Source organism: Hordeum vulgare, chromosome 7H (genome assembly GCF_904849725.1).
Source record: "Hordeum vulgare subsp. vulgare chromosome 7H, MorexV3_pseudomolecules_assembly, whole genome shotgun sequence".
Taxonomy (NCBI): Eukaryota; Viridiplantae; Streptophyta; class Magnoliopsida; order Poales; family Poaceae; genus Hordeum; species Hordeum vulgare.
In genome coordinates this window covers 600850002-600863406 of record NC_058524.1, presented here as the reverse complement: position 1 = coordinate 600863406, position 13405 = coordinate 600850002, and the positions used below count along the sequence as shown (strand labels likewise).

Genomic DNA, 13405 nt, shown 5'->3' with positions numbered 1-13405 from the left:
CGACGGACGAAATGGGTCGCCCCATTAAAGTTGCTCTAATGGGCGAGAATATTACGGGTAAATTGGGTATCAGGTATGGATAATGCCATGTCGTCCTCATCACCGTTTACCTGTTGGATAAGGTAATTCACCCAATAAATTCCTCATGGATATTACAACCGACATATCCCGTCGGTAATAGATTAATTAGCGGTTAACCATTGCCAACTTAAGACCTGGCGTTGGGTGCAGGTTTCCGAACAGGAAGAAGTAACGCTGTTCCGAATCATTACTACATGTCATTACATTTTGGGCCCTACTTGTCGAAAAAGCGACTAAATGGGTCAAATCAAGCGATTAGTGCTTATTGCAAAAAGATTATTCAAGATGTGGTGATTTTTACTTTTGTGCAAGCCTATTTGATTAAGGATGAGTTCTTCTGACAGCTTAAAAGATAAACTGTCCCCTCTTTAGCTTTTTTCATAAACCGCTTCCCTTATTCATTGAGGCTTCTGAAACCGTTATGAAGTTACTAATTTAGAAGACTCACAAATTTAAAGAACGGCTTAATTTTTAAGCTGAAGATAGGTAGCTTATTTTTTAAGCGGTTAGCCTGTTTGGGACTGCTCTACTTCAGAAAATTCACCTCCGCTCTAGAAAACATAAGCCAGACTGGGTAGCTATACAACTTCATAAAAAAACTAGAATCTAGGGTTTTTTATGAAGCTCTCTATGAGGTGCTCCATAAAATTGTAGAAGCTGGAGTTGGAGCGAAATTACCCATCACTGTCATCCGTAAGTGGATACCCCTTCGTTTCTCCCCTCTGATCCAATCAAATAGATCCTTTCCATCAAAGTTTTCATTAGAGAAGCTGGAGCTGGATAAAAGCCAAACGTTCTCTTTAAAAAAGCTACAACTTTCATATGAAACTGCTTCAAAGTGAATTTGATGAAATGGAGCTGCTTTTGATGGAGCAGAGCGGTCCAAAGAGGGCCAAAGAACTGACCCTAACTCATACTAGATTCCCTAAAAAAAACTCGGCTGTTGTCGATAGCGAGCACTAGCAAACACCAAATCGGAGCCACGTCGCCTCGTCCCTGAATCGAGGAACCACGGCTTGGTTCCGATCCCCGTCGGCCATGGCGGCCTCGGCGTGCAGATCCGGCATCAGGAGTAAGGGTGCAGCTTCGGGCGGCGGCGCCTAGAGGAGGCCGTCGGCGTCAGCGCGACGGCGTCCGAGACTCGACTGACAAGACATCCTCTTACCGTGAGGTTTCCCCTGTCGCCCTCTCCAATCTGAACCCGTAGTAACAATTTTCGTTTGCGGTCACTGCTACGGTCCAAGTCGTTGCTGTCTTCATCCACGAGTCTCGATCCAGACTTGTACAGTATATTTCCTGGAGGTAAAATAGTACTCCTACATTATTTCAAGAATGGAGAACAATTTCTTTTACAATAGGTGGAATGACCAATTCTTTAGCTGACGCTTGTGCTTTTCATTAACCGTACGTATACTGAACCATGGATATCTCGTTAGGAAGTTTCTGCTATAAGCTTGGAGGCCCCGGTCAGTGCTACGGTCCAAGTCGTTGCTGTCTTCGTCCATGAGTTTCAGTCCAAATTCTAGACAATATATGTCTTCCAGGTAAAACAGACATTAGTCGTACTCCTCCATCAGTAATAAAACAGGCAATATATGCCCGGGAGTACATTATTTCAAGATTGGAGCACACATTTCTTACATTAGTTGGTCTGACAACTTCTTGAACTGAAGCTTATGCTTTTTCTTAAGGGGCTGCTACGGGTCCGCCGGCTGATCTTTTAAAAAGATCAGTCGGGTCGCGAGCCGTCCGATTGTGCATGCGTGAGCCGTCAATTCCTCTTCTTTTATTTCTTGTAACAATGTTCTTGTTGTACAATCTCTTTTTCTCTAATTTCTGCAACAAGATCCTTGTTGCAGAATCTTTCTTTAATCTAATTTTTGCAACAATATTTCTTCTAATTTCTGCAACAAGACTCTTGTTGCGGAATCTCCAGTTGTCTAATTTTTTGTGGAAATAACTGTAGAATATTTTTTGCAACAGAGTTTCTTATATAATACTTTCTGCAACAAAGATCGTGTTGCGAAAACATTTGTATATTTTTTTTTGCAACAAAGGTCATGTTGCAGAAGTGTTTGTAAAATTGTTTTACAGTAGAAATCATGTTGCAGAAATGTGTGTAATTTTTTTTGTAACAAATGCTTTCTTGTAGAAAATTTATGCAACAAAGATAATGTTGCAGAAAATTTGTGCAGCAAAGATAATGTTGTAGAAACTGTACAGCGGCGACGGCGTGCCTTGTGCAGTTCGTGGACGGCATGCCTTGAAGAAAGGAAGAAGGCAAGGAAAAAAGATGTGGCTGAAAGCAATCGAGCGGGAAGATAAGGCAGGATGCGAAGCGGTGTGCTGACTCATTTGGACACGCGTCTCCCGTGCGAGGCGGCGGATGAGGAAGAGAATATCCGTCGGTTGATGCTGAGAGTTTTCCTTTCTTAATCCTATGCTAAACAATGGGTACCACATGACCCTCCAACCATGCTGCACGCGTAAAGGAAAACTGTTACAGCGGATTCAGATTGGAGCTTTATGTAAGACTTAACAGAGCGACAGGGAAACCTCAAGGCAAGCTGCACTTCCGCTAGTCCTTGGTAGGCTGTCAAGCTGGCCTCCTCCCGTCGCCCATGCCGCTTACTGAAGCTGCCCCAGAAGCAGCCCGCATGTTTGATTTGCTGCTAAACGGATCCAACGACAAACTCCAGAGACGTTGGATTTAGGACTGGGGAGTTAGGATGGTTCTCGCCGTAGTTTCTTGCAGGCGTATTTGCATAGCAAAGATAAGAGCAACCCGGACATACCGAAAATAATACCGATGATGTCCAAACCGACACATTAAATATCCACAGAGAATAGATCATAGTACACAACTAGCTCTACTAGAAGGTGGCAAACATTTAACGGCCATCTAGAGTTGTGATGCTTATCCCGTTCGCAGAATTTTCCATCTGTTCTGTAGTTTCTGCGACTTCTCGATTACCTAGAGCATAATATGCGGGTTTCTTTGGTGCTGGAACCAGTGCACTTCCGTTCTCCAACATAAATATAACGGAAGACATTAGGGGGCGATCATCAGGATAGTTTTGAACACACAAGAGTCCTACATGAATGCACCGTAAAGCTTCTTCTAGAGGACACCTCTCTCTGACTGAACATTCCACCAATTCAGCGGCCTTTCCGTCTTCCCATAGTCTCCATGCCTGAACCAGCAACCAATTTAAGTTATGATCAAGTTATCATTATATTGCTTGGGCAAATGAAATTTTGTGCTTCAAACATACTTACATAAGCTATAAGGTTGGAGAAGTTGGTCATGAGTTCTGATGAGCTGATCTTGAAACCACTTACAATCTCCAAGAGAAGTACACCAAAGCTATAGGTGTCTGATTTTACAGAAAAGGCACCTCCCATCACATATTCTGGTGACATGTAACCACTGTAGACATAAATTCAACACCAATGTAACCACTTACAATCTCCAAGAGAAGTACACCAAAGCTATAGGTGACATGTAACCACTGTTTACAGAGTGAGCAAAAAAGTACACAGAAATGAAAAAAAAATGTAAGTTAAGGGTTGGCTGGGACACATGGTTACTTACTATGTACCAACAACTCGCGTAGTCTTGGCATGCTGCTGGTTTTCACCAAAGATCCTTGCCATGCCGAAATCTGATATTTTGGCATTCATTTTTGTATCCAACAAAACATTACTTGCTTTGAGATCTCTATGAATGATAGTTAATCGTGAATCTTGGTGGAGATAAAGAAGCCCTCTTGCTACACCTTTAATTATCTTAAATCGTGTGGGCCAATCAAGCACAGATTGTCTTGCAGCACCTTTCAATAAAAAATATCAAATGACGTATACCATTAGTCATCTTGAAAGTACCTTTTTACATTGTAAGGACTTTTAGTGATGTGTAATCGAATAAGGACATACCAAAAAGGAAAACATCCAAACTTTTGTTGGGCAAGTATTCGTAGATCAGTAGTCTCTCATCTCCGTGAATGGAGCAGCCAAGAAGTCTGACTAAGTTTTTATGCTGCAATTTAGCAAATAGAACTATTTCATTCTTAAACTCCGCAATACCTTGCCTAGAACCCTCACTAAGCCTTTTAACAGCAACTTCCTTGCCACCTTCCAGCAACCCCTACATTTTTGCATCATTATTAAATGTAAGATGCTGAAAGTGAGCGTTTTTCACTAGGATAATTATCCTTAAAATGAGCATACTACTGCAGTGGATGTAAAACTTTATGTTACCTTGTAAACTTTGCCGAAACCTCCCCTTCCAATTTGGTTGGAGTCAGAGAAATTATCTGTTGCTGTAGCAATGTCTTGGAAGCTAACAAAGGGAAACCCCACATATTCGCCTCCAATTTCATTAGAAGAGCTGACATATCTTAACATCTGTCTCTGTTCGATTTCCTTGTTTCGCCACTTGCCTAATAAACATCAAGTTTTTTTGTCAACGCTTAGACAGCAAAGTTGAATTCTGTAATCAGGGGCTCATGTTTGTTCTACCTCTGTATATGCATACTGTTACAAAGGCTGTGCATGTCAGTATCGCCAGACTTGCAATAATCGGGGGTACAACCTTTACCAAATTGTTCTTTTGATCTGCAAAAATTACGGCATCATTTTTTCAGGGATAGACATCAAGAATTACTTGCGAGTCTACATAGTACCATGACTGATCTCTACTAACTGAGTGAACATAAAAACATGCATGAGACTTTTAAATAGTCTCCCTCTCATACCGAATACTTGCTACTCATTCTACAAAAATCTCAAGGTTACTGTTATGCTGTTAAGTTCACAAGAATTTTACATTTAACACTTCCTGCAAAGGAGTTGGTGTTAAATGATGCGAAGGCTACTTGACTAACGTAAAGCCTGTCAAATGCAGTTACACAGCACCTTAAGGGCACGAAGAAAAATCACAATACCTGGAGAGTCAGCAAGCCGGAGGTACAGATTCTCGCCATTGTTGCTGAACTTCCATGTGTCAACAAGCTCCCCTGTCCAGACTAAGCACCTTGACGGGTCTTCAAAGGTGCCGTCACTGCTCAAGTTGGCATATGCATATGCAGTACACGAGCAATTGCTGCTGCACTCAGCCGTGCACTGGTCGAAACTTCTGTTCTTGATGTGCAAGAAGTTGGCCGGGACCTTCATCACAGGCAAAGCCACAAAATGATTTGGCTTTCCACATTTCAGAGGTTCCATTCTCTGACATCCTCTGGAGAAGTCAAGACCATCAATTTCGTACCCATCAAGGCACTGGCATGTGTGGACAGTTGCAGTGAAATCACAATAGCTGAATGAGCCACACGAGGAGTAGAAGTCGCAGGCAGTGGGGACCTCGCCGATGACTGTCCATGAAGACAAGGAGTTACTCCAACTCAATGTCTTCATTTTTCCAGTGTAGTCAAGCATCGCACGCACATATGGTGAGCCATCGGAGACTGTATACACATAGCAGTACTCGTCTCCAACGTCAGCGGCTGTTTGGTAAAAGATGGAGGTGGTGTTGCTCCGATAGGTTCCTCCACCTACAGTTATACTGTTCCGAACCATGGTGCGGTAGTACAACTTAGTTCCATGCCAAATTACAAGCTGAAGGTTTGAACTGGGGTCAAGGCCAAATGAAAAATCTCCATTGGAAGGGTCGTCAGGGCCCTTCCAAGCAACAAGACGCCCAACCACACGATTTTTATAACTTAGCACGAACCTCATGCCGGGAAGGAGGGTGTCCGTTGGGTGATCAAAGCTTTGCCATATGACTGTGCCGTTGGATGACCGGAGGACCAAGTTCCCCGTGTCGAGGATCACTGCAGCAACTCCGGTAACTCCAGCAGTGATTTTGTTGTTGGTTGCCCAAACAGTTTGGCCTTGGGAGTCAGACAAGATCAGGCCAGAAGTGTTGGTGATGGCAAGCTTTGGAGAAACAGAGGAGGTGATCGGTTTGTTGCGGTTTGCAATCCACACAACTGTGTGGTTGGGGATGCTGTGGTACCATATGCCAAGGTAGAGGCTACTGTTGGAGTTGGTCGGGGAGAAGAAGCCAAGCGCAAAATCGCCGCCCTTGGAGACGAGAGTCTCTCCTGATGCGAGTGGCTTTGCATATGTGAGCTGGTCATCGGATTTGCAGAATGAACTCAAGGATAGTAGAATCAAAATGGGGATGCAGGCCATATCGGATTTGCAGCTAGGATAGTTTCTTCTTGGTCTGCTTGTGTGTGAAACGAAATAGCAGAGTACAGATAATCGATAAGACTGACTAGGCACGGTTTTTGGCAACGGTTGGGCTGAAGGGTGTGAATGAATGTGTGGTTGAGGCAACCTCTGTCGCTGTGAGGTTGAAGTCTTGAATTATCTACGATATTATGACTGGATTTTTTCTGATGGAAACAGCAGGACCTCTGCTTTTATCATTATAGCAGGGGGGAAACTGTACAATCACTGGAAATCCATTTACAGAGAAGGAAAATTACTTGCGATGTGCTAAACTCAGTACATGAAGATCATCTAGGATCATCCTGGACACCTCCACGTGAGAGGCCCTTGTGTTCTCGAAAATCCGATTGTTTATCTGCTACGTGATGCCTTTAGATGTCTTCCTCCACCAGCCGGAAATAGAGGTGCTACGCAGAGCCTCACTGGCTGCACGAGCATGGGTGCTGCTGAAGGAGAACCAAACCTGCTTTGCAAAAGGACAGTCCAAGCAGCAGATGTCCAATGGATTCCGGCAGCTGATTACTCAAAAAGCAAACATCATTGCGGGGCCATCCTCTTGCGGCCTTGCCGATAGCCGGTCAGCAGTCCATAGCCTTTTTTGCAGCACAAGCAACACGGAAAATCATAGTTTTAAATAGCCGGCTATAGCCCTGTTATAGTCTTGCTATAGCCTTTTCAGCACCGTGCCGCTAAATGGTATCGTACATAAATATGCCACTATAGCCCGGATTTAGAGGCCCGCCACTATTTGCCGTAGCCCGCTATTTAAAACTTCGGGAAAAATTAAATCTTCCCCTCAATTGCTCAATCCTACTCATCCAAACTTTCTCTAATTCCAGGCGTTTGATATGTCCCAAGAATTGAATGCCATATGCCGACATAGCTGACTCGGAGCCATCTGCAGTGAGTGTCGAGGAGAAACAGTCATCCTCATTCAATGATACGCTCCTGACTTGGCATTATCACAGGATTTTCAACAAGCGACACAAACTTATTCATGACTTGGAGTGCCGGGTCAATGCTGCGCTCCAAGTCCTCGCTGTCTTCATCCATCAGTCTCAGCCAAGGTACCAATCGAATCCAGACTAGTATATTTCGACCACTGTTTCTTGGAGGTATGACAGTTGTACATTATTGAATAACTCAGCACTAATTTTGTACTCCCTCTGTACCTAAATAATTGTAGTTGGAAAGAACTAGTCTAGTTTTCCAAAGCATGGACGGTCTAACCACTTCTTGAGCTGCCGCTTATACTTTCTCAGGTGCGTTTTCTCAGGCCACTCAACAATCAGCTGTTACTTTTTTCATTAACGTCGATCCTGCTTCTTGAGAACAAGCTTATTTCTTAGTTTTAGCTTCTTCTTGTTTATGAATTTCGCTTGTTTTAGCTATATTACGTTGCTGTTTCAGTGTGAATGCTATTTATCGCATTAAGCGATCCCGCGGGACGTCTCCCTGGAGGTTGTACTAGTTGGCCGGCCCATTTTCGGGGGATCGATCTCTGGTTTCATCGCAGAGAGCTCGCGACGCTACCCACTGCAACCGTGTCTTTGCACACAATAAGTTGTTGGTGCTTTCCCTACTTGGGGCGAACAAATCCGGTTTTTCCAACGTTTTTCATGGGTTTTCCTGTTTTTCCTTTTTGTTTTTTGATAGGATTTTCTTCGTTTTTATTTGGTTTCTTCTTTTTCTTCTTCATTTTTTTGGGTTTTATTTTTTGGTCTCCATTTTTTGTTTAGTTCGCTTTCTTCTTCTCCGTTTTTTATTTTTTCTTATGTTTGCTTTTGTTTTCACTCTACATTTTTATATATGTTAAAAACATTTTTTTAATAAGTGATCCACATTTTCTGTACAAACATTCAACATTGTCCGAACGTTTTTTCAACATTTTTCAATACTTATTTCACATTTTTCAAATACTTGTTCAACATTTTTCATGTACATGTTCAATATGTTTTAGTAACTATTCATCATTTTCAAAATACTTCTTCAACATTTTTCAATCACTTTGTTCAAAACAAAAATACTTATTTCAACATTTTTCAAATACCTTTTAACATTTTAAATAATCATTTAACATTTTCAAATACTTGTTCAGCACTTTTCGTATACTCGTTCAACATTTTAAATAATTATTTAACATTTTAAAAGCACATATTCTACATTTTTAATACTTATTCAACATTTTGAAATATCTGTTCAACATTTATCAAATTCTTGTTCAACATATTTTTAATACTTATTCAACATTTTTCAGATACTTGTTCGACATAGTATAAAGAAGGTTACAAAAATAAAGTAAAAAAGAAGAACAAAAATAAAACATGCCCTGAGCTGCCGTGCGGATGGGCCGGCTCATCTCAAAGTAAAGACATTAATCCAAAAGGAAATAAACATGCATGATGACTACTGGAGGCTGAATTGGCATCATGCATGGAAGGGATCAGTATTGCGTTGGAATGGAGTACTGCACCTATCGTATTAGACACCGACTGTCTCGTTGCTGCTAATATGATTTCAGAAAAAGGAGACGAACAGATCGCCATGTGCGTCCTTTGTGGAGGAGAGGTTACTCGACAGATGGAGGTCGACTATATGAAGACACTATTTGATGGATGCTTCATTGAACCTGTTTAAGTTCGGTGACCGAACACGGTGCGTAGCTTGAAGTGTCCGAGGTACATCCAAGCTGAAGACCAGTTCAAGGGTTACTATCGGTGTCCCGATTTAGGGGCTCCTCACCATGACGGTTTGATTTAGGGGCTCCTCACCGTGACGGTTTCCGGCTTGGTGAGCCAGATGAGGACCCCTAAGTCGGATCCATGGTGAGATACATGAAGACTCTGAAAGCCTTGACGTTCAAGACAAGTACTCCGAATTTATGAAGGACTCCCCTCGACCGTAGCCGATTGGGACTCTTGTAAGCATACGGCCATAATATCTTATATAAAACGGGCACAACTAGTCAACAGAAGACTTCTCAGATAACATTAGATACAATCCCTTAGTACTTTATACTTCGTATATATACGCCCCAATGCAATAAACAAAACGTAAGACGTACAATGTTATCTCTTTTGTTGATCATGAACCTCGGTAAAAACCATTGTCCATGTTACTCTTGTTCCAATTCGCCTAGCTAGGTACCCTACCAAGGGATCTGCTGGATATAGATGTGACAACCACATATCACATCGCCAGCGCCATCTCCTCTTTGGCCCTGTTTGTTTCAGAAGTCCCGGGATTTTTTTAGTCCCAACTTAAAAGTCCCTAGTACCTATCCGTTTGTTTCCAGGGACTAAATAGGGACTAGAGGTCATTAAATGACATGTAAAAAGACCATGTTATTCTTAGTAATATAGTAGTAGTTATTAAATGACATGCTAAAAGTAGGGGCATTGTTGAAAAAAGTGGCAAAAAAGTACCAAAAAGACCCTCACACAGGGACTTCTCCAAATAGTCCTAAATATCCCCTTTTAGTCCCTAAAAGCCCCTCCTGTTTGTTTCACATGGGACTTTTTGGGACTTTTTTTAGTCCCTACACCAAAAAGTCCCTGGAAACAAGCACCCCCCTTTGTCTCATGGCATAGTTCGTGCATGAGAGATGGACACAGATCAGGTGACATGCACCTTTGCATGTCATCGTGTGACTTGCGGCCTAAATTCAGATTTAAATATTGCGAAAAAATTTCAAAAAAATCACGCATGTTCACAGCACATATTAAGATAACCCCTAAAAAATTTAGATCAAAATTCGAAACATACATCGAGAAACAAAAAAAAAAGAAATCTGTCATGAATAGTTCGCGAATGGTTCTTTATAGACTATTCATATCTGCGTTTCTCTTTTTTGTTTCTCGATGTATGTTTCGAATTTTGATCTGAATTTTTTAAGGGTTATCTTAATATGTGTTGTGAATATGCATGGTTTTTTTTCCAGATTTTTTCACAATGTTTAAATTTGAATTTTAACCGCAAGACAGACGGTGACATGCAAACGTGCGTGTCATCTGATCTGTGTCCTGAGAGATGAGAGAGGGAAGTGAGTCAAAGAGGAAAATCGACGGTCGACGTAAAACAAACACACCTAGTGTTTGTCTCCTTGCTCCTGTTTGCAAACGACATGTGGCCAAACAGGTGGGCTTGATCAGTCAATTTTGATGTCCGACGACGCTCAATTCTGCATCGGTGTGTTTTGTTACTCATTTGTCGTAGAAATGGTTGTTTCTCATTATTATTTTCATAACGGGTGTCAATCCATTACCCTAGTCACATATGTGGTGATTCCGAGTTTAGTTACTCCATGCAAGCATTGCACATTTTTTTTTGTCCACATCATGTGCAAAAAAGGAGTATTACACATAGTTTCCTTATTTCATTTGTGACGAGTCCCTCCCATCACAATCCATCACAAAAGTATCATGTGCAAAGGCTGTTTTTTTACGTGTGCGATTTCTGCACCGGTGGAAAATATGCAACCGCGACCGATCTAGTGGAGCGGCGGCGACGACAGAAGTGGCCAGCCCTGCCTCAGACGATGGCGGCTGCAGGTGCATTGGGCAACCAGGCGGCGGCGTGCAACGGCTGGCTATGCTGCGGTGGCACGCATTCTGGCTTCAGATCGGCGGTGGCGTGGAGGTCCTGGTGGACTGCTCGACGGCACTTCCGGTCAGATCTTTTCTGATCGGTGTAGCTGGCAGTGGTGCTCACCTCCTTCATCGGAGGTGGCCGGCCTGAGGCTGGGTTGTCGGATCTCGAGATCCATTATCTACTCCCGGTTGCGAGACCGGGAGACATGGTTGCCGGTGAAAACCGGCAGGCGATGGTGGTGTCCTGCGCTGCTACCTTGATGAAGTCATCGTCGTGCAACTATTGTCGACCCACTTGTGCTGTGTCACACCCAAGATGCGACCCTGTCCTTAATTTGGCACGAAGGCCTCGTCAGGGATAGAAGCGCATCTCGTCGTGTCGCAAGAATGGATATCGTTACAATACATGTACTGAAAAGAGGAGATATATATACAGAGTTGGCTTACACTCGCCACAAGCTACATCAGAGTCACATCAGTACATTACATAATCATCAAGAGTAAGAGCAGGGTCCGATTACGGACGAAAACAAACGATAAAAGAAGAACGACGTCCATCCTTGCTATCCCAGGCTGCCGGCCTGGAACCCATCCTAGATCGATGAAGAAGAAGAAGAGGCAACTCCAAATGTACAATCAACGCGCTCGCGTCAGGTAACCTTTACCTGTACCTGCAACTGGTGTTGTAGTAATCTGTGAGCCACAGAGGACTCAGCAATCTCATTTCCAAAGGTATCAAGACTAGCAAAGCCTAATGGGTGAGGTATGGTTAAGTGGTGGGGTTGCAGCAGCGGCTAAGCATATATTTGGTGGCTAACTTACGAGTACAAGAAATAAGAGGGGGAAGAGCTACGCATAACGGACGTGAACTACTGATGATCAAATGAATGATCCTGAACACCTATCTACGTCAGACATAACCCCATCGTGTCCTCGATCGGAGAAGGAACTCACGAAAGGGACAGTCACGGTTACGCACACAGTTGGCAAGTTTTAATTAAGTTAACTTCAAGTTATCTAGAACCAGTGTTAAACAAAGCTTCCACGTTGCCACATAACCGCGGGCACGGCTTTCTGAAAGATTTAACCTTGCAGGGGTGCTCCAACTAGTCCATCACAAATTACCACAAGCCGCATAGAAATCCTCAATCACGAAGCTCGCGATCTCGTCGGATTCCCTAGTGGAAAACCTCAAATCTGAGATTACTCAAAGCATCACCGGAATCCCGATGCACAAGATATCTCGTCAAAGGTAAAACTAATCCAGCAAGGCCGCCCAACGTGTCGACGAACCCGATAGGAGCCGCGCATCTCGTTCTCAGGACACGACGGATGGAACTAGCTACGAGTGCCAAACCTCGAGTTTCCTCGCGGTGGCCCCGCAGGCAGACCGTTTGGGACCAACACCATCAGCACTGGCCCCCCTGTTTATGTAAAATTACTCCTCGGGTAGCGCTAACTCCCTATGCATTTTAATTTATCAAAATTATTATGTTGGGCAAATGTAGAACCAAAGTTGGGCCTTGCCAGACCAGCTTTAATCTAAAACGAATTATCAAGGGGGTCCCCATAACAACCCCGATCGTGTTAGGAGCGCTCAATTATGGAACATAACACCGGTAGCCGAAACTAAGGGGAAAGGTGGAACAAAACACCAGGCTAGAAAGGCCTAGCCTTCCACCTTTTACCAAGTATATAGGTGCATTAAATTAAATAGCATTAATATGGTGATAAGACAAGGAACCCATGTTTTCACATGGAAGCATCTGCACCTCCAACTAGCAACGCTAACACAGGGTTAAGCAAGCGGTAACATAGCCAATCAGTGGTATGCTAGGTTGAACGGGTTGAAGGTTTCATGGCATTGTTGAGAGGCTGACATTTAACATGTGGTAGGCAACGAGACATAATCGATAGAAGCGATAAAACTAGCATGGCAATGATAGTAATGGTATCTGGGGAAATGATCATCTTGCCTGAGATCTCGCTTGGAAGAAGAATGCCTCCGTGAAGCAGACGAACCGACGTAGTCGAACGGGTCCTCACAATCTGACACGCTTGCGGAACTCTATCGAGACGGGGGAAACCGGAAACAAGCATCAACACACGGAATTCACCACACGATGCACAACACAAATGATGCATGAGCAGCTAAATACATGCAGGTCACGGCATGACAATTCACGCAATCAAACCCTACACATTAAGTGAAGTTCAATATGCAACGAGTTGCATATTGACGAAACTCAACGTATGAATTATTTAGTTCACTCCCGATTAGATACACGGCAATATTAAATGTGGTTAAACATGGCAAGAGGTGAAGCGCAATCAATCTACCTATCTAGGCATTTTAAATGAGGTCGGAAATGACTTATAGCACCTCCGAAACGACCTCACATGTTAATTTACAATTCTGTCCAGATCTGAATTAACACCTTTAATTAGTTGTTAAACAGCAAAACAAATAGGTTCACGTGATTCTACGCGTCAAGGCA

General features: G+C 43.1%; 1 protein-coding gene and 1 long non-coding RNA gene across 5 annotated transcripts; one reads left to right on the top strand and one right to left on the bottom strand.

Moving 5' to 3' along the window:
• The first annotated feature begins 999 nt into the window (after window positions 1–999).
• LOC123412435 lies at window positions 1000–2595 on the top strand. Its single transcript, XR_006613509.1, has 3 exons — window positions 1000–1383; window positions 1518–1625; window positions 2305–2595. It is a non-coding gene; the product is annotated as an uncharacterized LOC123412435 (long non-coding RNA).
• Window positions 2596–2873: 278 nt separating this feature from the next.
• Window positions 2874–6442, bottom strand: LOC123412433 (receptor-like serine/threonine-protein kinase SD1-8). 4 transcript variants are annotated; one of them, XM_045105380.1, is made up of 8 exons: window positions 5813–6438; window positions 5028–5644; window positions 4603–4698; window positions 4342–4523; window positions 4018–4228; window positions 3677–3914; window positions 3361–3511; window positions 2874–3275 (listed from the first exon to the last, which is right to left on the bottom strand). In XM_045105380.1, the coding sequence occupies exons 1-8, from the start codon at window positions 6274–6276 to the stop codon at window positions 2973–2975; spliced, it is 2262 nt and encodes a 753-aa protein (XP_044961315.1). In that variant the 5' UTR covers window positions 6277–6438; the 3' UTR covers window positions 2874–2972. The 4 variants fall into 4 exon arrangements, with proteins under 4 accessions (XP_044961315.1, XP_044961317.1, XP_044961314.1 ...); XM_045105382.1 differs by having other exon boundaries at window positions 5028–5697; window positions 5813–5904; XM_045105379.1 differs by having other exon boundaries at window positions 5028–6438.
• Window positions 6443–13405: the final 6963 nt, after the last annotated feature.

What these genes read in the sequence shown, in the direction of transcription:
- LOC123412433 (XM_045105379.1), bottom strand. Translation starts at nt 6,276, where the DNA reads ATGGCCTGCATCCCCATTTTGATTCTACTATCCTTGAGTTCATTCTGC. An exon ending in AACAGTATGCATATACAGAG is followed by an intron (nt 4,524 to 4,602) that starts GTAGAACAAACA and finishes GATGTTTATTAG; the next exon opens with GCAAGTGGCGAAACAAGGAA. An exon ending in ACGCGAGTTGTTGGTACATA is followed by an intron (nt 3,512 to 3,676) that starts GTAAGTAACCAT and finishes TTATGTCTACAG; the next exon opens with TGGTTACATGTCACCAGAAT.